Source organism: Trichechus manatus, unplaced genomic scaffold (genome assembly GCF_000243295.1).
Source record: "Trichechus manatus latirostris isolate Lorelei unplaced genomic scaffold, TriManLat1.0 scaffold00114, whole genome shotgun sequence".
NCBI classification, from domain to species: Eukaryota; Metazoa; Chordata; class Mammalia; order Sirenia; family Trichechidae; genus Trichechus; species Trichechus manatus.
The window spans coordinates 6,076,179-6,098,922 of record NW_004444050.1 but is presented as its reverse complement, the minus strand read 5'-3'; the positions used below and the strand labels follow the sequence as shown (position 1 = coordinate 6,098,922).

General features: G+C 39.1%; 1 protein-coding gene across 3 annotated transcripts in view; it reads right to left on the bottom strand.

Moving 5' to 3' along the window:
• STK17A (serine/threonine kinase 17a) overlaps positions 1 to 19,730 on the bottom strand; it is a 39,927-nt gene extending 20,197 nt beyond the window's left edge. For all 3 annotated transcript variants that reach the window (XM_004383963.2, XM_023738315.1, XM_023738316.1), the window contains exons 1-2: positions 19,411 to 19,730; positions 8,106 to 8,318 (exon numbers count right to left, since the gene is read on the bottom strand). In XM_004383963.2, the coding sequence (XP_004384020.1) occupies positions 8,106 to 8,318; positions 19,411 to 19,604 (407 nt within the window). In that variant the 5' untranslated portion in view covers positions 19,605 to 19,730. The remainder of the gene's footprint in view (positions 1 to 8,105; positions 8,319 to 19,410) is intronic.
• Positions 19,731 to 22,744: the final 3,014 nt, after the last annotated feature.

The window sequence follows — 22,744 nt, the reverse complement described above, 5'->3', positions numbered from 1 at the left end:
AACTGCCTTTTTATTATATTTCATGTATAATATAAAAACTAATATTTGAAAGCATCAAAAATAATTTCTATGTAATTAACTGTGACTGGCTAGCACATATTCAGGCATAGATAAAGTAATAAATAATTCATAAGAAAGGAGATGGTAAACATTTGCAAGAAAACTCGAGAGTGAATTACTAACAGCCGAGAAGTACAGTATACTATGGATCTGATGAGCTGAAACACAACGCAGCATGAGCTGCGCCAATTAAGTCCCAAGCAGCACAGGCACACAGCCGTGTGCACAGACCAGCCAAGGTTTGCCAGGTACACTCAGAACCGTCCGTGCCCCTCAACTGAAACAAAGAGCTGAATTTTGGTTGAAAAAGTTTCTCAATTGCAGCTTATTGTCATCTGAGTCCCTTTAGCTCATTGCTACTATCTGCAATAAAACTTAACAGAGGTCAATTTACATAAATACTAGGGTTTCTTTAAGAGCAGCTATCATTAGTTCTTTCCACTATAATGTTTACCCATTCTTGCTTTAACAAAAGGGGTGCCTCTCTTTGTTCTCTCAACAATTTAAGTAGACCGCATAAGCACACAAAAAAAATTGCCAACTACACAGTTTTCTAAAAGTTTTCAAGAATGTACTCCAAATGCAGGCTGTAAGTTTGAAAAGGCAGCCTTGAATCACAGCTAAAACTACATACTTTACTGGTACAATGTACAATCATAATTTTACCCTGCTTAAATGTAAGCTTTACCCGTTAATGAAACTAATTGTCATATCAGGTAATGAAATGAAATGTAATTTTACTGAAGTACAATTTGAGATGTTAAAAGCATCTGTCAAGTAGGGTAACAGAGAATATAAGAATATTAACAAGCTTACTTCACACAAAGCACCTTCCCTTCATATGAAACCTAGTTAAGCACTAAGGGTTTTGCTGTGCCTCCCTTTAATTGTAGCAGGATGACTGCTAGTACTTTAACATTACCCAGAAACACAGTTCATCATCAAACATTTTACCAAAAATTCTTTATAAAATAATTCAAGAAATTTTAACTTAAAAAATTGTATACAGAAGCTATTTTTAACAAAAAAAATATTAAGAACTTTAAAATTTCAATTTTCTAAAGTTCCTGAGAAAGTTATGTGATAAGTATCTCCTGGCCAACATTATACATAGTCACATAAAGGAAATTTAATGGCTAAGAGTAACTGAGTTTCCCTGGCTGCCTGAACCTTGGCTAGAACACAGCTCCCAATCTCAGACACCAAATATTTTTTCTATCTAAATTAGCATTTCCATTTTTACCCTGCTTAGAGAGGGCCGGCTTGGATCTTTACTCCTTCACTATTCAAATTCAATAAATATTGATCAAATATGTTAGATAATGCGCTATGTATGAAGCCCTGGTGGTGCAGTGGTTAAGAGCTCAGCTGCTAACCAAAAGGTCAGCAGTTGGAATGTACCAGCCACTCCTTGGAAACCCTATGGGGCAGTTCTACTCTGTCCTATACAGTCGCTATGAGTCGGAATTGACTAGATGGCAACGGGTTTGAGTGTTGGGTGCTATGTACAGGGGATAGAAAGATGAATTACAAACAAGTATGTCTGAGCCTTCAAGCACTAGCAGGGGAGAGAAAAAGAGCTGCAGAAATATGCTTTGTGGTATGCTGGAGTCTTAGGCCAAACGCTTATATGCGTATGCACAGGATGAAACTCTATGAGGTCAGGCAAAGAACAACAGCCATGGAAATATAAGTTGAGCAATTCCCAGAGTTCACAGAGGATATGGGAAGCTATCTGAATTCTGTCCATCCAAAGTAGTAAAACTATGCCACACACTTGGGGCAATCAGCAGACCCCCCAGAAGGGTCATGCCTTTAATATTAAAGCAAAACTAGTCCTGGAACTGTCCTAACAAAGTTGATCCACAATTAAATTAAATCCTTGCCAAAACAAACTTTGCCAGTCTCTAATAGGGAACCATAAAATCCACTTGTGATGGTTAATTTTATGTCAACTGGGCTAGGATACGGCATCTAGTTGTTTGATCAAACACAAGTCTAGATGTTGCTAAGAAGGTATTTTCTAGATGTGACTAACATTTATAATCAACTGATTTTAAAGAAAGGAGATTGCCCTTGATGAAGTCGATGGACCTCATCCAATCAGTTGAAGCCTTAAGTGCAAAAAATCGAAGGTTTCCCGGAAGAAGGAATTCTGCCTCAAGCCTGTAACATAGAAATCCTGCTGGAGTTTCCAGCTTCTGGCCTGCCCTACACAATTCAGACTTGCCAGCCCCTACAACTGTGTGAGCCAGTTCCTTAAAATAAATCAATCTCTCACTCTCCCCTTCTCTCCTGCTGGCTCTGTTTCTCTGGAGAACCTTGACTGTTACACTGCTCAACACTGTAACACTGAAAATGTATGGCATCCTATTAAAAATACTAAACATCTGAAAAAGCCACAAATTGCAACCCACAACCAAAAGAAAAATCATCAATAGAAACAGTCCCAGAAATGACAGTAGTAGTCAAAATGGCTGGCAGATAAGGACCTTGAAAGAAGTATTATACAGACACTCAAGGATTTGAAGTAAAACATGAACATAGCAAGATGAGAAATGGAGGGTATGAAAAGAACTACATGGAAGTGAAGTACACAGTTGCTGAAATGAAAAATTAATTAGATGGGCTTTACAGCAGACTTGGCACTGCAGAAGAATCGGTGAACTTTAAGACAGCAATAGAAACCACCCAACCTGAAATACAGAGATCCAACAGAAAAGGACTGAACAAAATAAACAGAACCTCAGTGACCTGTGGGAATGGTATCAAGCAGTTTAACACACTGTAATTGGAGGAAGGAGAGAAGAAAGGCAAGGCAGAGAAAATATTTGAAAAATTAATGGCTGGAAAATTTCCAAATCTGATAAAAACTATAAACCCAAAGATGCAAGCTCAGTGAATCCCGACTAAGATAAACACAAAGAAACCCTCACCAAGGCACATCATGATGAAATTGCTAAAAACCAGTGATTAAAAAGACACATTTATAGGAGAACCAAGGTTAGAATGATCACAGACTTCTTGTCATAAACAATGGAAGGCAGAAGACAATGGAACAACATCTTCAAGCGCTGAAAACAAAAACAAAAACCATGTCTATAGAATGCAGGGTGTGGGGTTGGACAAGGACTAGCAGGAGAAAAAGTAGAAGTCAGACAGGAAGCATAGGATGAGGTTAAAACAAATGGAAAAATCCTGAGCAAGACGATGATGAGGTATTATACAACACTAAATATCTCCTCCAGGAAGCGTGTGCTGACCTCCCAGGAAAAGTCAAACAGCACAGCACATGTGTAAAAGCAGGGGCTTTGGAATCAGACACTCCTGAATTGCATCTTAGCTCTGCTATTTGCTGTGTGATGTTAGGTGGATTATTTCTCCGAACTTCTTTTTTCGCATATAAAAAATCTTGTTCTAAAATTCATAAATAATGTACAGGTAGTCCCGACTTACGACAGGGATCTGTTCTGACAACTCCGTTCTGATGTAAGTTGAATACCTTTATTTTTTATAGTTTATTGACTTTTATTATTAGTTATCTTTATAAATCTGATCTTTGAACATCTGTGACTGAATATCTGAGAATGATAACATCAGCAAATTACGCACTGCAATGTTGTACGTAGTACATATTACTAACGATAAGATGTGCAAAAAAAGACGGTCAGAAGTGTGGTTCATTGTAACTAAAAAACACCATAAGTCGGGGACTACCTGTATATAAGGCAATTAGCATAGTGCCTGGCACACAGTAAATGCTCAATTCATTATGACTTCCTCTATGTTCCCACAGCAATTGGCAAGAATTTCTAGTTATTAAAAAAAAACAAAAACTGCTGCAATCATTCATATCTATTTCTTTCATTAGACTTTTAACACCTGGAGGGCAGGGACTATATTATTTTCATTTTTATATTACCAGCACATATTCGTATATAGTGCACATGGCAGGTGTTTAAGTGTATGTGGAATAAGTAACTGATACAGTGATCATATCCTGCCTGTTTCCATGACAACAATCTATTGATGTGGCTGAGAATTTTGATATCTCAGTGTCTAAAGTATATCTCTAAGACTTCCTCTTCAAACTAAAAGTAGAACATAAGTTTTTTTTTGGCCAAATCGTACTGATTTTTGGTTTTGAAAACATGATCATCAAAGCAATAAAAGCCACCAAAGGTTTATAAGAAAGGGAATAATATCACCACATCTATGTTTTAGTTACCCTTCTAACAGCAGCAAGAGGGTAATCAGCTAGAAAGCTACTGAGAGACAAGGAGGGCCCAATATAGAGGGGAAACAGCCAAGGACAAAACAAATGGGGGGTGGGGTTCTAACAGGGAAGAGGTTTTAGAGGAAGAGTATATAAGACTTGCTAATCATTGTACATGAGCATTAAAGGAGATAATGAAATCAAGAATAGCTTCCAGGTTTTTAGCTTAATTAAATAAACGAGGTTACCACTGGAAGTGGGGAACAAAAGACAAACATGCATTAGAAGGGCAGTGCAGGACTTCACATATATTAATACTGAAGTCTGATGCATCTGGGTACATGCAGTAGGAAGCTAGACTAATACAGTTGGAGCTTAGGAGAGGAGCTGAGACTGGAGACAAAAATTTGGAAATAATCAGTACGTAAATAATAGCTGAAACCACAAAAATAGATTGTTATCATTCAGGGTAAATGCATAGAATGACAATAGTAACATCAAGGAAACTCTGAGGAACACATATTTAAACAATAAATGAAGGGTAAAGGGGTCTGAGAATAGAGATATTAGGAGAAAGAGATTTAAAAAAAATAGGGCTGTGAAGGTTGAAGAACATACTTTCAAGAAGGAAGCATAATTTCAAGTGCTTAAAGAGTGTAAGAAGTAGAATGACTACTAAAATGAGGCGATTGATTTTGGCAAGCAGGCTGGTGACCTCATAAAAGTCTGAGAGAGCAGACGGCGGTCGATTGAAAAGCGAATGGAGTATTGGCACGTGAATAGATAAATGGATCAATGAAGTAGTCCACGACTGACTGGAAGGTGAGGAAGGCTGTAAATTCAGACTATTCTTTTAAGGAGTATAGCAGTAAAGCAAAGAGAAATGCAAGGCAACAGTTAAGAGTCAGAAATGAGAAAAAGGAATTTTAGGATAGAAGAGACTTTTTAAATATTGAATGACAGAGGATAAGTCCACTTTACGAGGGAATGAAACTCTAAGAGAGGCTAGACAACTGACTGAAAAAACGAAGCACAGGTCCTGGAAGAAGAAAGAAGAGAATTAAAGAATAAAGGTTTTAGCTTTGGAAATGAGTAGTGGAATATCTTTCTCCAAGACAGAAGGGAAGGGGGTGAGAGCAGTAAAGACAGAGACAGAGAGGGACAGGAGCTGAGCGAGTGTGTCTGATGGCCGATCTCTTCTCCATAAAGGGGTAAAGGCAGGCATCTAATACACAGTGGGGAGCAGGTGACAAGGTAAGTGTGGTAAGTTTTGAGGAGCTCGGGGGGTCGGGGGGAGGGATGTTAAAAGGAGGTGGTAAGAGATTAAGAATTACCAAACTATACTAAGAGCTCAGCTGAGGATGAACTCCTACAGTCTTAATGACTGCACATCCTTCCAAGAATGTGCAGCAGTAAGGAGTCACAACACGTATACACAACACGTATCCTGGGGTTCAAACTGGCAAAAGGAGTTGCAGAGGCAGACCACGAGGAGGAAGGAAACACTGGGAGGTGCTGGTGAGAGATTACTTAAAATGACTACTAAAGAAGAGGAGGGAATAAAAGGGAAGAAAATAAAGCCAGGAGCTGGCTAGAAGACAGGAGGAATTAGGAAGAGCCCAAGGATTAAAGGTTTCGGGATTAAAGGTTTTGTGAGAAAGGAAGACGAAGGACACTATGGTCAGAAAGCAATATTTCAGAGGGTCTTTCTAGATAAGTTTCTAATTCTACCTTGATCCTCTGCAAAAACAAACTGGGAAAACCAAAATCTAGGTAGGCAGAGGAGATTTTTAAACCAATTAAAAAAAAAAAAAACTTTATTGAGATATAATTCACGTACACTACATTTCTTAATCATTCTGCTATTTTTTGATACTTTTGCTATTATAAATTTAAAAATATTTGTGGTAAACACTTCTGTGCCTCCCACTATTCATAATTTTTTTAGAAGGGATCCCTACAAATGAAATTACTGAAATAAAGTATAGGAACACAATGCTCTTGAATAATATTATCAAAAGGAAGACACTTAATATTTTAGTTATCCAGACTTTTACCTCTATAAATATACATGAAGTTTTAAATAAAAACAAGAGAGTATTATACATATTGTTTTGTAACATACTCTTTTATGTAATGGTATTTTAAAAAATCTTTCTATGTCAACATATTTAGATCTACTTTACCTTTTTTTAGTAATTACAGAGTAATCCATTTTATGGCATTATCACTTTTTTAATCAACCTTCCTACTAATATTTAGATTATTTCTACTTCCTTGCTACACAAATAATGCTACAATGAATACCTTTGTAACACATTTTTGCACAATTGCCTGATTATCTCCTTGTGTAAAAATTGATGTAAGTGACATTTCCGGTTAAAGGGTATTTTTTTTAAGGCCTTTGAAACATACTCCAGACTGCTCTCCAGAAAACTTGTGCAGACGATTAAGTGCTTGCCTATTAACCAAGAAGCTGGCAGTTTGAACCCACTCGGAGGTGCCTTGGAAGACAGGCCTGGCAATCTGCTCTTAAAAGGTCGCAGCCTATAAAGCCCTATGGGGCACAGTTCTACTCTGCACACATGGGATCGTCATGAGTCAGAATCAACTTGATGGTAACTAACAACAACCAGACTGCTCTCCAGAAAAGTTAAAGCAATTAATATTCCCACATGTAATATAAATGAGATGGTTCAACCAATATCACCGTTGTAATCTTTACCAATCTTACAGGGGGAAATGGCAACTTATTTTTTATTTTCATTATAAAAATTATTATAAGACTCCGTATTCACTTACATTTATGTGTCTGTGTGAAATTTCTCTTCGTTGTCTTTTGTCCATTTTTTTTTTAAACTGGGAGATTTAAGTTTTTGTATGGATTTGTAAGATCTAGTTATATTAAAGATATTTTAATCATTTTCACTGACTGCATATGAGAACTCTTTTCCCCTGAGTTTGTCTTTTATTTTGTTTGTGTTTTTTGATGTACTGAGGTTTTTAACGTACTCAAATCTATCAATCTTTTCCTTTGGCAGGGGAAGCAGAGAGGAAAAGAAGGTTTCTCAATGAGAAAGAACTTTAATTTTCCAGAGCTGTATTCTGTGCTGTCCCTACTTCTTGTTGTTGTCAGCTGCCATGAGTTGACCCATGACTCATGGCAACGCCATGTGTTACAGAGTAGAACTGCTCCACTGGGCTTTCTTGGACGTAATCTTTATGGACAAGACAACCCTATGAAGCAGCTCTACCCTGAACACCCAGGGTCGCTATGAGTCGGAACTGACTTGACAACAACTAACAACAACAGTCTTTACGGAAGCAGCTCACCAGGCCTTTCTTCCATGGAGCCACTGGTTAGGTTCGAACTGCCAACCTTTACATTAGCAGCCGATGGCAACCTGCTTGCGCCAGGCTCTACTAAAGATAATTGGCTGATTAATACCTACTTACTTCATCAAATTGAAAACATGGTATGAATCAAGACATCTGTTTCTAAAAGAAAGGAAAATATTAACTCAGACTATACGAACATGTAAGGCTAAGTTTTAATATACCTTTTAATATTATTTCATGTTATCATTTACCTTCTGAAGAATGCCTCTAACAAGAACATAAGAAAACTTTATACTATTATCAGAACAATTTCATTAAAGAATGAAAATGGAAAATCTAACATACACGTGTCCTTTGGAACATGTCCAATTAATAAGATGGACAGATGAAGGAGACTCAGGCCCTGCCACATTATTACAGGCGAGTGGCGTCCTGTAAAAGGATTATACAGACTATCAAAGAAAGTCAATTTAAGGAAAACAGTACTTACTATTCCAGAACTAAGATCATTTCTGATGGCGTCTCATAGACTTCATGTAAATTAATGACCCAAGGATTGTCCTGTGCTAGTTCAAGTACAGCAATTTCATGAATTATTTCCATCCGACAATCTTGGCCTTTTCTTCTTTTTCTCATGAACTTGGCTGCAAATTCTTTTCCAGAATCTTTTTTTATACATTTCCTCACCACTGCAAATTTCCCCCTAGAATTAAATAAAAACATTCATTGTTAAAGTTGACAGCTTTCCAGAGATGGTAAATCTTAATAAAATTTCCAAATACCCATTGGTGGAGATTTAAATTTAGATCATATTCAGTCACAAAAATAGCAATACCACTTTGGAGTTTATATAGGAGACATCTATAATCAAATAAAATATAATTTATAAGTCTGAAATAGTCATTCTTCTAAAATGGAGAATAACTAAATATTAAAGTTAGTATTTTTACAGTGATACATAAAATGACTTAATTAATCTTGTGCATATTTACACGTTTATAAATCTTATAAAAACCATTTGACTTTTTAATAGAAATTGGGTTATCAGAATTCCTAATATAAGGAATTTTACTGTCACTCATTTACTCTAAAGAACATTATCACTTTCCAAAATGATTAAAGTTGGAGTTTTCATTCATATTATCTCATTTCAACTACAAAATCAATTGGAAATGTCTAATTTTCCTATAAAGATAGATATGACAAGCATTATTTTAACATACTACACTAAATAAACAAGCATGTCAGACAGGGGACTCAGAATAGTGTACTGATGAAGGGTGTGAGGTCTGGAACATAAGACAGAGGTGGGCTTGAGTCCTACAAGTGCCTCTGCTGCTTACTTGACACATAACCTTGGGCAATTTATTTAATCTTATTAAGTCTCATTTTCCTTATCTGTAAAACGGGAACACAAACAGCATCTACTTCACAGGGTTACTGAGAGCATTAAAAGTATATAATACATGTCAATTGCTTAGCATGGAACTTGCTACATAGTAAGTGCTCAATAAAATATCAATTAGACAAATCATTAAGCTGTGATAGTAATCACCCATAAAATATCCAAGGGAAGGGGTATTTAGACTAGAAGGCAACTTAGAAATCATACAGCTTTTAACTAATGCCAAATGCCAAAATGTCTTCCTTCTAAATGTGAGGTAGTCTATTCCATTACTGGAGGCATGTTATTTTAAGGTTTTCATTACAAGCCTAAACCTGATTTCCTATAAATTCAACTGAAAGGCTGTAGTTCTGGGTCCTTGGCTGAGCAGCACAGAATAGATCCACTCACTCTCCCACATGACAAGTCTATCAGAAACTTGAACACAGCTATCATCATCTTAGAGAAGCCCTGGTGGCAGAGTGGTTAAAGTGCTCGGCTGCTAAATGAAAGGCTGGCGGTTTGAACCCATCAGCCGCTCTGCGGGAGAAAGATGCGGCATTCTGTTCCCTAAAGATTTACAGCCTTGGAAACCCTATAGGGTAGTTCTACTCTATGCTACAGGGTCACTATGAGTTGGAATCAACTCAATGGCAATGGTTTTTTTTTTTTTTTTTTTAATCAGTATCTGTTAAGTGCCACCTCCTCTTCCCTTTCCCAATTAATTATGAATCATTCTTCATACCCATATGGTTTTTTGACCCCCTCACAAATATGGCTCATCAGAACTGCCCCTAAAACATGCCAACCAAATCTGAAGCAAGTACTCCAAGTATAATCTGATCCATGATTGTTAGTGTTACCTGATTATTATTTTGCTCACTTTGACATAATACAATTTAATACTGCTTTTTAAAAAACTCGACTAAGTTTTTCATATTTTATATTGGGCTGGTAAATAAACTATCTAGATCTTTCTCTTCATGGACTTTGTCAAGCCGTATCCTCAAACTATATTTTAAAAATGGCTTTAAAAAATTAAATGTAAGGCATTAATTTGCCCAGTGAAATTCTAACTTCTAGGTTTTGGCCCAGTAGTCTAGACTAGTGACATAATTTTGAGTGTTACGTCTTCCTTCTTAGCTCCTGTTAACCACAAATATGATTTTCATGTCCTCTATATTTTTGTTGCTCATCAGTAATAAAAAAGCTGAATGATAAATCCTTAGGCACAGTCCTATGGCTGTTTGGGTAACAATCTACCTAACAAAATCATTATTCAGATTACAGTTCTTTTTGTTTGTAGAAATAGGAAAGTCTTCTACAGATACTGGGGAGATCAAACCTAAACATATTCACCACAGACGAATACTTCCTTTTTTTCATCCCCACAAAATCATTAGACTAACACCCCCCCTTCAAGTTTTTTAAAAATTTCTTAATGACCTTTGAATTCTTTTAAGAAAAAAAAAAAATTAATAATTGATTTTTTTGTGCCTACATTTTAGGAAGTTTCAAGAGAAAATTTAATTTGTAAAAACTAATCACAAAATGAAGTCTTAACATATAATTGACAGCAAGCATGTTCCTAGTAAAATTAGAAATGACTCAGTTCAACTGCCTTCAAAGTACTTCCACATCAAACACATAAATGCTTATTGTTGCCACACCTAAAATTCAAAGCATTACAGTACTGTGCAGTCAGTAAAATACTACTTATTATCTAGCCTGAAAGTATATTTTTGAAGACCAGATGGGAAGACAAATGATCAGGAAACAGAGAACTGGACTCACATACATCACTGACCTACAAACAGAACTGTTGTTAGTTGCTGTTGAGTCGATCACGACCCATGGCGACGCCATGTGTGCAGAGCAGAGTTGCTCCATGGGGTTTTCAAGCTCTACTTCAGTTTGATAAGGCTATAAATTCAGCACTTGCTCAGAGGGTTAGGAACTGACTCAATTTCAGGGGCTTTCTAAGTATATGCAGATTGTGCGATAATGTGTGCACTTTTGTTTTGAATAATGTTGAATTCAGAGAGATGACAGAGTGTGTTAAAGGGGAAAAAGTGAAAATTGTACCCTGTGATGGTAAAAATACTGGCTGTGATGCTACAAATGAGCAGGAAAAAATGGCTTTTTTATGCCATCTTCTGTTACTATTCATCACTTTTTGAAGAGAAGGGATAGAAGAGACTTAAAATTTATTCTGGCTATGCAGAAATGATGACACTGTGCTATATACTATGAGAGAATTCCAGAAGAAAGAAGCTTATAACTGTCGCCTCTTACATTACCTTCATTATACAGCATGAAGAAATAGAACTGTTTTTTTTTAAATGACAAATCAGAAGTTGTTGCCTCCATTCCAAGATTCTTTAATAAACTCATTTTCCTCTGGGTAGGTTTGAACCACCAACCTTCGGGTTAGTAGTAGCCATTACTAAACTCTCTGTCTGCTGTCAGGCTCATCCGTCGCCCATTTCTTTAGGTCACCAGAACACAGTTCCCATGGCTCTCCTGTCACCCCAATGCCTACTCTGACACCATTTTTGTTTTTGTGGAGGCATTTCTCACTGCTTTAGGTTTATTCTTTTCTTTCCACCATATCATACACTATACTGGGAGTCGGAAAACTCTCTCTGTAAAGGGCCAGACAGGAAATACTTTCTCTGTAAAGGGCCAGACAGGAAATACAGCAACTACTCAACACTGCCACAGACAATACATAAATGAATGGGTGTGGCTGGGTTCCAAAAACACTTTATTTATGGGCACTGAAATGTGAATTTCATATGATTTTTCACTTTAGTAAATATTGCTCTTTTTTTTTATTCTTTTCAACCAGTTAATGATGCAAAACATGTTAGCTCACTAGCCATACAAAAACAGGCAGCCACAGTAGTTTGCTGACCCCTGCTCTATCCAGTGCTGAGGAAAACTTAAATCTTCTGCTGCTGCAGACCACTGAAACTGACAGGAAGACAGCAGACCACAAAGGCTTGAGGAAACAAGCATACAATCTTCATCTCTAAATGAGTGGCACAATGGGAGGGGGACCCTGAAAACCACTAAAGGAGGAGTCAGAAGGAGATAGAGATTTCTGGGAACTGTTCTTTCTGGAGAGCCAAATCTTCAAAGAAACGTGAGATTCGGCATTCAAAGTGCAGAGTCCTAGTGAACACACGAAGCATTACACTATCATCAAAAAACAATCAAACAAAAAACCCAACTCGGTGCTGTGGAGTCGATTCCAACTTACAGCGACTTCCAGACCCCAAAAAGGGCCCCAATATGCATGTTAACCATGGCTTCACAGTAAAGACTGTGACTTTATCTTAGCTCTTAACTTTGTATTACTAAGTCCTCTACAAAGCATAAGAAAGGATGTTCTTCTGACACTAGGGGCTGCAGACTTGGGAATGATGAAATTCAAACAGCATAAGTTGTACTTAAACACATCGGTTTTTTTGGTTGACTTAAAAGTCAGAATTCTTCTTGGAATACATAGTTGATACAATTTTCTGAGCTACTGATTCATTTCCCAGTCATCTACTATTAAACTATTACCCACAAAACAGAGCACTTAGGTCATCAAACATTTTAGGGGATATAAAAAATTAACATCATACTTCTGAACTACTCAATGATGAACAACATATTCCGGGGTGGTGGGTTAAGAAAGACATAAAACAAATAATTATTAAAAAGAGGAGGCGACATCTGAGTTGGACCCACCATTCCAAGCTCCCGAAGGACGAAGACTAGGTGTATTCATCTAACACAGTGCTTCGGCAGGCACAGTGAGCACTTCTTGGTAGGTATGACTTGCTAAGGAGTTTGGCTTCGACAGGATAAAAATGTGCACCTATCAGAATTTTTAAAATAAGGTAATTGTTTAAAAAACATAATTCTGATAATGTTGGGAAGTGATAACTTGAACCAGGGAAGCCAATAAAATAACTCAAAGGAGTGGGCCTAAACTAAAGTAGCTGCAGTGGAGAACGGGATGAGAGAGTGCATTTAAAATACATTTCAGCTGCAGATTTATTAGTATTCCTTGACAGATTAAGATGCAGGCAGAGATAAGGGGAGAAAAGAGAGATGGAAGTCGAGGATGACTTCTAGATATTTAGCCTGGGCTACTGGGTAAATGTGCTACCATCAGCTGAGATAAGGATTGTAAGAATAATAGGTTTTAGGGCAAGGACAGTGTATTAGGTTTTGCATAAAGGAAGTCTGAGGTGCCTTTCTCTGTGAAAAGAATCCTATTTACTGGATAGATTGAAAATTAAGTTCAAATGTTGGGTTATAAACAAAGGCAAACAGCAGACTATAGAAGACTTAGGCAAAGAAAAAATGTAGATGCTCACTGGAACAGTATATAGATAAAGCAAAATAAGAAAGATCTCTGAGGTTCCATTTGATTCTAGATTATAATACACTGCTTTGTTTGTGCCTTCCTTATACTATTTATCTCAGTCTGACATACTGTAATTTGTTGTACTTTTAACTATCTCCCCAGCTGGACTTGAGTTCCTTGAGGGCAGAGACCTTACTTATTCATCTTTGTATCTCACAGTACCCTGCAGAGGGTGCTCAAACATTACCAGTGAGCACACTGAAGGTATATACACTGTCCTTGTATATTCTTAAATAAAAGTTTTAAAGCAACTTAACTTTGTAGAAATTTAATATTCCAGCCACAATGGACTACTTGCCATTCTCTCTTTCACTGAATTTTCTGCCACTGTGTCTTATTTGTTTTACTGCCAATGACTGGGATATCTTTCATCACTACTACTGAAATTCTCTCCATTCTTTAAGGCTCAGCTCAAATGCTATTTATCCCATAAGCTCTTCCCCTGTGACACTTAATCTTCCCCTGTGGCATGTCATCTTGTCTATAAAGGGGACAGTGACTGATTTGTTACATTTGGGAATAACTTCAGGGGCCTAATATAGTGCCTTTTGCATACAAATATTTGCTTAATAGCCCTGGAGTGATGCCTTGCATCCATCCAAGAAGACCTAGAATAGTTTCCATCTGCCTCCCTTACCTTTGAAAAGATCAAGGGAAACAACAAAAAAAAATCTGCTGACCCTAGGTGAAAAAAATCAGTGAACCCATTCAAATAAGACATCAGCCAGCGTGATAAGAGCACGCAAGGCATTAAAAGTTAGACTTGGTTTTAATTCTGTCTAGTAACTAAATGTGTCATCTTCGACAATTTACTCAACCTTTCTGAGCCTTGGATTCCTTATCTGTAAAATGAGGTTGAAGGCACTAACCTCGCAGTCAAAAGACCAAACAAAACTGCATCTCTAACGAACGTGGTTTTCAGTAGATGATCAGTAATCATGAAACAGTAGCTATTTTATTGTTTTTGACACTAGTTTGAGAGCTATGATATAATCAGTAATAATGATTTGTACATAGATAATCATAGAACAGAGGCATAGTGGAAATGATCTAATTTAAACTCTACTTGATGGAGCCCTGGTGGTGCAGTGGTTAAGAGCTTGCCTGCTAACCAAAAGGTTGGCAGTTCGAATCCACCAGCCACTCCTTGGAAACCCTCTGGGTCGGTTCTACTCTGTCCTATAGGGTCACTATGAGTCGGAATCAACTCGATGGCAACAGGTTTGGTTTTGCTTTACTTGATGCAGAGGAGCCCTGGTGGCACAATGTGCTAACTGAAAAAGGTTGCTGGTTTGAACTCACCAGTAGCTCTGCAGGAGAAAAGACCTGGTGATCTGCTCTTGTAAAGGGTTCAGCCTAGGAAACCCTACGGGACAGTTCTTCCCTGTCCTGCAGGGTCACTGTGGATTAACCGCACACAGCAACAACTTGAACAATTTGCATAAATTCCCTGAATAAATCTAGTTCCTTCTTACTTATCTGAATACGTGAATCGACACTCTAGCTACTTAGCTTTCTGATGAATTTGGTTTGATAATCAGATTTTATAGTTTTTTAATTTATAGTTTTGCAACAAGGCTGAAATTTGTTAAATTCTTAATTTTACATATTTTGAATTAAGGTTTTAATTTTAACATTATAAGCCTGACTTTTCGAAATTAAAACCATGAAGTACATGCTTTAGAGCAGAACCCATACTTCCCAAGTAACTTCTGCTAAACCACAAACACAGCCAATTTCCTCTGCTCCATCCAGAAATACTGGGTCATCCAAAATTATTTGTAAATGTAATTCATCAAACTAATAACTAGCTGCCAAGAAATCTTAAATAATCTTTGTCCTAAAACAAGGCAGTTTCTACATGAATATTATTTAACAAGTCTTGATTTGTAAAGAAATTATAGCTTATAATTTATGACATATGCTTAAGGAGTTGTAAGGTACAAAACCTCAAGCTATTACCTACAGTTCCTGAAATATGCCTATCTCGGGGTCCCCTTCAGCTTGAACTTTCTATTGTTGTCTGATAAAAATCATTTCTTGTCCCTGTTACCCTAAGTGCTCTGAGGAGCATGAGATAGGACAGCCCTCTCTACTGTATGAGACTGAAGCTTGGTAGGATCTGTTCCAATTTGGAACTCATTAACATATCCTCTCATAAAAACAATGGGAAATTGCATTAGCTACAGACCATTCTTTGGGAAACATCTATGATATAATGGGAATTATCTCCAAGTCAGAAGTCCCAGCTCAGCCATTGCTCACAAGACTCAATTTCTTGGTTTTGGTTTTCTCATCTGAAAAACTGGGCTTTCCAAAGGGGCTTGTGGTGAGAAGTAAATGAGATAATGCATGTGAAAGCACTTGTGAAACTGTAAAATGTGGAGCTGATTCCGACTCATAGTGACCCCACAGGGTTTCCAAGGCTGTAAATCTCTACTGAAGCAGACTGCCCCGTCTTTCTCCCGTGGAGCTGCTGGTGGTTTTGAGTCCAGCACTTTAACACTGTGCCACAAGGGCTCCTGTAAAACTGTAAACCAAAAACTGTAAAGCCCTATACAATTATGAAGCACCTATTCCAGCAGGGAATTCGTATGTATATCTTTTTCCCTCCCCAAAAGAAAAAGTCAACTGAGTATAATATAAAAACTATCACAAAGGATGTTCTTCTGGCTTAAAAATAATTTTTTGCACACTGAACTGTACACGTGAACATTGCTGAAATGGCAAATGCTTTGTTACCTATATATTTACAATAAAAAAAATTTTTTTAAGTGAAAAAATAATTTTTTTCTTCTTAAGACAGAATTATGACTATGTCAAAAAGTTGAGGACTAGATAACAAAAATGCATGTAAGGCAAATCATTTAATGTGAAATTAGTATAATTTTAAGTTCCTAAAAACATCTTTCTGTTCCTAAATTATCAATAAACTCAAGGGTAAACATGAAAAAAATTCTCAGAACCCAAGGTCATTTTTTCTGTGCCTCAATAATGCAGTCATTAATGCAGTTTACATTGGCACACATCCTGACCAAAGAAACGTAATAAACCTTAAAAATAACAAGTCGAGCTTTAAGCAATAAAAGAAAGTTTTACATCATATATTTACCCACATTTACATTGTTATGGACTCCCCTGGAGACATGAAAGAATCCGACTTATTAAGATGATCAACATCACATCCTGTCATTACTCTGGAATCAATACTGACCATTTGAAAAATTCTCTTAGAACAGCCATCTCACCGAATGCTTTATATTTCTGATAAGATAAAATAATGGTAACTCATGAAAGAAATCAATTTCTGTGTCTGAACAGTTAACTCTTTACACTCTTCCACATTTTACTATATGAAAGGCCACAGAAAATGAATAGATCTTCTGGTTTTTCCTCCCACATCACTAAAATATAACACAAGTAATTCTGCAAGTTCTATATCAGTATGAGATCAATTAGTTGTATCAGAAATGCAACCAGAGTTAACAGTTGTAAAAACAGGCAACTTTTCTATCTTACCAGAGAAAGGACTGTGCATAAACATATTTGATTACGTCAAAACCATAATAAATGGGCCAAACTTACAATTCTTAAACAAAGACTGCTTATAACACAAAACAGAGCTTTTACTTCCTGAGACTTCTAAACAGTTCCTGCTTCTTTTTTGAGGTTGTCTTATTTTTTCTTTTTGGTTACATGTAAAATAACATTCATTGAGTTACACAATGAATTATATTGAGTGTTTCTCCTTATACCAAGCACAACCTTAAGGCTATAGAGGTATATTATTTAATTCTCTCGATAATTCTACAAGGCAATCAGTGGTTAGGTAACGTCCTCAAGTCCATGTGAGTAGTAAGTAAAGCGCCAAGACTCAATCCCAGACTCTCTGACTCCAAAGCCCATGTTCTTAACCACTGCATTAAACTCCCCCGTGATGAAAAAGGGGACCAAAGAGAAAAACACAGTAATTTTATGTCACAGTTTTAGACTCTTGATATCAAGTATCTAATTTGCATTATTTCAATGCTTCAGGATTTTTTCCTTCTGTAAAGAAGTTTATGCATGAAAAAGTATGTAGAAGACCTCACAACTTTAAAAAACAAACCCTTATAGGCAAGTTAATTTCATAATAGAGCTTAAAACAAAAGTTAAAAGGAACATTCCTGGAGGAATTAGTACCACAACACCTGGTAGAGTGCAAATCATTTTTTCAGATTAAATTGTTTGTTATAAAGTCTACAAGACAGTACTTGCCACCTGAAGACACTTCGGTTTGTATTACCAGTTTTCCTTTATATGGAATGAAGCTAGACAACTCAACCGAATAATGTAAAGCCTTGTTTTCCTTTTTTCAAGTAATCAGGGTTACTTCAAAATCTCTGGAATTTCGACAAATTAGAATATCTAGCTCAGCCAGCGGCCCACCTTGCCTTTTATTTTTTTGTTACACTTCAAAAAGGTGTGCACAGAATGTTCAGTTGGTGGCTAGCTTACTGAAGGAAAATCTTGTTCCTGAAAGGTGTTTTTGCTTTCGCTAACATTTTTGGAGTAAATTCGACATTTTAAGGTAGTCCCCTCCAAGACCCAAGCTGAAGGCTATTACAATTGTCAGGCCCTTTCCCCATTACAACACGGTGCTATTTTGCAACCATGACAAATGTTTGCAATAGCTAACATTTATTGAACGCTACCTCCAAGGCCCAGTGGTATGCGCTTTACAGGCATGAAATATTCACAACCGTCCTGGAGGTAAACACTGCCATTATAGGGACTTTACAGAGGAGAAAAGTGAGGCTGGAGACTCTAAGTCCCCTGCTCAAATGCACACGGAGCCAGGAGGGCGGAGATACCACGAGGTCAGGTGTGACTCTAAAGCCACTGCTGTCTGCCAACTTCTCCAAACTGTTCTTGAGGAGGAACCTGCTGCGTGAGGTCGATTCCAACTCACAGCAACCCTATCGGACAGGGTAGAACTGCCCCACAGGGTTTCCAAAGAGTGCCTGGTGGATTCGAACTGCCGACCTTTTGGGTACCAGCCAAGCTCTTAACTACTGCGCCACCAGCGCTCCTCAAGGAACTTCATAGAAATCACCATGTCACCCCTGTTCAACATACGAAATGTAAAGTATCCAAACAGCCTTCCCGTTTTACAATTTCAACTAGAGGCCAAGTTGTAAGCCCCCTCCACACCCACAAAACAGGGATGGGGGTGGAGGGAGATGACAAGGGCGGGCTCCCAGCGGAGGAGAGACAGTGAGAAAAGCGCCAAGAGCCTATGAATGATGCCAACCTGAACTTTAGGCACAGGGACCTAAATATTTTCGAATTAAAATAGCACAAAACTAACAAAACTAAAATGATGAGGCCAGCAGAAGGCGGCTAACAGAAGTTACCACAGCTCTGGTGCAAAGGAAGCTGTCACGACTGGTGTTATATTTTATTAAAGCCACAGAAGGAGAGGGAGAAATCCAGAGGAGTTTAAGGGCAAAAACAAAGCTGACTCTAGATTCCTTTCAGATGTGCTACTCCGGGATAAATATAAGCAGCGTGGTTCACACCTAACATGTTCCTCTATTTAAATCACCATGTAAAACACTGGAGAGGTCGAAAGGGCGTGAAGATGTCAAGACTGCTGGTAACCTAGAGTCCTTCCTCTTTTTGACTAGTCCGCTGGGGGCTCTTTCTCACAGACGCTACTTAGTTAAAACCGCAGTGCTCCTGGGACGCCAGGCCGACTTTGGGGACTCGTTCTGGCGGGCGGGGTAGAAGGCGATGAGACGCAGCTGCCCTAATCGCCGCCAGCACCCAAGACCGTGCCAAGTCACAGCGTGCCTTATCGCAACCAGCAACGCCGACAACACCAGCACTTATCGGCCAGGCGTCCCCACCCGGCCCGGTTCGCCTGCATGGAGGCGCAGCGGGAGGCTTGGGTTCGCCCCCCACGCCGCCCCTGGTCCCCCTGCCCGCCCCGCCCGCGCTCACCTGCCCAGCTCCCGGCCAGGGCTTAGGGTGTAGGCGTCCTGAAAGGGCTCGATGCGCAAGGCTGCGCGGATCTCGGTCAGCAGCCCGCGGACCTGCGGCGGCGGCCGGCGCAGCACGCTCGCACCCCGGACAGCTGGGCCCGAGGCGGCGGCCGGGGAGGAGTCGCCGGCGCCAGTCTTCTCCAGAGGGATCATGGTGGTATGGCGCGCTTGTTTTCCTGCAGCTCGGCTCGCTCCGAGCCGCCGGCGGGTAACGGCGCCGCCCGGCTGCCTCGTGCGGGTCGGAGGAACCTCCCGTCTACTTTTCTCCAGCGCCGCGCTCAGACTGCTGCCGGCCGGCTTCCTGCTGTCCCGCCTCTTGGTCCGGCCCCGCCCTTCGGCTCGGCCCCGCCCCGCATTCCGACCTGGCTAGGCAACTCAGCCTGGCTCCGCCCCCTCACTGAACTCTCGCAGAGTCCTGCATGCCAGGCGCCTCAAGCGCGCTCTCTGGAGCCGAGAGGGGAAGGTGCAGTCGATAGGGCCGCCTGCACGGCCTGGAAGAGAAGAACAGCACCACCCTTTGGCCACGAGAGCCACTGGTCAGCCGAGTTGCTGCGCACCTTTTGAGCATCTGCGAGTTCCAAAAGCTGACTCCTCGGTTAATGAAAGGGGCATGAGGTGCAAGTCAGAGCTTTACGATCTGCTTACCCTTGCTCCTATGGGTCGGGCGTAGAGACCCAGCGCATTGGGCTGGGAAGTTGCCTCAGCAACTGGTTCCTTCCTACGCTGGAAAGGGGGGTCTGGAGGCAGCAGTACAATCCCCTGTGAAAACAGCAAGGAAGGAACCTGAAATTTGGAAAACTCATTCCCTTGTGGTCCTGTGTGAACGAGAACGGAGGCAAAGCACAGAATGTTTTGGAAACCCTCATGGCGTAGTGATTAAATGCTACGGCTGCTAACCAAAAGGTCAGCAGTTATAATCCACCAGACGCTCCTTGGAAACCCTATGGGGCAGCTCTTCTCTGTCCAATAGGGTCGCTATGAGTTGGAATAGACTCAATGACAAGGGGTTTGTTTCTTTGTTTTGCCTTTATCATCTTATCGTATGGTTAATTGTTATTTTTCTGACTCCCCTACTCCAATCCCCAGAGAAGTTCTGGAAAAAAAGATAAGACATTTTTCTAAATTGTCCATTTTTGTCAAGTGTTTTGTGGGAAACTTCGTGTGTGTGTGTTTTGAACATACATTGGCCATTTGAGGCTTCTGATTACCCACCAAACCCTATTTTTATAAAGAAAACTCACTTCACCTAGTCATTCAAATGCAGAGGTATTTACCTAACTAGAGCAAATTTGTTGGTAGCCATTTGATTCACATAGAGCTACCAATGGAAAGTACAAACCACCTTTTCTAAGCGGCCATAGCCAATGATCAAAGTTAGTACTGACTATATACTAATTTTATAATTCTCAAAGTTTGAGGGCTCGCTTTGTGACAAGGATGCTTGAAAACCCACAGTTTCTAGTAAAATCACTAAGCAGGGTGGAAGTCTATAAAACATGTAGGCTACATTTCTACAATACCACGCTAATCATTAGAATTCCCAAGATTTGTAGACAAATCCAAAGACTGCAAATTAAGCCACAGACCACTGAATTAAAGCCCAGGCTACTTCATGGTGTCTACTTCTAATATATTTTAATGCCTCGTGAAATGCTCCATAAGAATATTAGAATATTTAAATTCTCTAAACCTTGCTGAAACCAGCTCAGTGTTGGGCATGCTCAGTGGCATCACTAGGGGACTGTATGGGATGTGGACTGTACCGGGTGACACTGTCAGAGGGGTGACACCAAAAATGGCTGTTTATAAAATTTTTGTTTAGTGTTTCAGCATAAATTTATTTTTTTATAAAAAAAAATCCTTGTAGTTAGTTATAACAAAAACATTTTTGTAAGCACAGGTTACATTTATTGATATATCTACAAGGCTAAAACTCTATGCTAATTTACTTTTTGAACCTTCAAATGTGCTTCAGTCAGAGCTGTCATTATTACCCAATTATAATGATGCTTCGAATCACGTGGTTTTGTCTGCACGTGCTAACAGTGCTCACTGTTGTTTCCCTTCCTGCTGGTGTTTTTATAATTGCTGATTTTGTCAAGTTTTCTGGTGTTCTAGCTACAATATTGTGGTAATTAGTATTTGTGAACCTAGATCAATAACTTTTTTGAGAATGAAGTAGTAATTAAAGGAAAAGAAAGAGTGATATACAGGAAGTATGATTTATGAGTAACATTAGCACAAAAAACATTACTAAGGATTCTGTATGGTCTGGTGGTACGGGAGGAGATCCATGGGGGTAGGGTGACACCATAAGTTACCACACTGGGTGACACCAACCCTAATGATGCCTCTAGGCACACTTTCTGTGGCACTTACTCTTCCTAATTCTATAGGATGGGAATATGTCTTCCCATCCTCACCTAGCTCAAGGTGAATCAACTTTTAACCACTCGTATTGGGATGTGGGCTTGTGGACTAGGGGAACCTTAGAGATAATGAGTTGCACCTGTCTGTCAGGTGTTGTGGGGTCTGTTATACCTGGTAGGTACAGTCAAAGGAGACTAGGAGGAATTTGAGCTGAGACTCTCACTGGGTGTTTTGGCTTATTAAAGAATTTTAATTTTGTTGTATATATGAGAGAAATTCTTTAAACATCATTAATGAATAAATTGATGGAGAATTGACAAAGACTTCTGAAATCACCTAGAAAGTACATAAAGGAACTGGGCTGCTGGGGAGTTCATGTCAGAGAGAGAGCCAAAAAGAAAGAGATGGTCAGGAATATGTGCATTTATGCTTTTTTTTTTTTGAAGGATGTCACTTTCACTTTCTCTTTGCTTTCTTAGATGTCAGTCATTCAGCAACTGCAGTTTCTCTGTTTCTTACGATTGCTCTTTCTCCATGCTTTATTGTGCAAATATTTGTTGAGCACTTATTTTGTGCCAGACCCTTGGTGGTGCAGTGGTTAAGAGGTTGACTGCTAACTGAACGTTTGGCAGTTCAAACCCACCTTGAAACCCTATGGGGCAGTTCTGCTCTGTTCTATAGGCTCGCTATGAGTTGGAATCAACTCCACGGCAAAGGTTTTTTATGGGTTACTATGCCTCAGGCACCAGGTGCCTAGTGATTCAGCAGTCAACAACTTAGAAATAGTTCTTGGTAGTACAGGAAACGTACACTGACCATGTAACTATAGAAATACATCTATGGAAAGCATCATAAATCAAGGTAATGGCTTCTATGAGTGATTATAGCATGGGTCCAGATGTGGAGTCAGGAAAAGTTTCTGT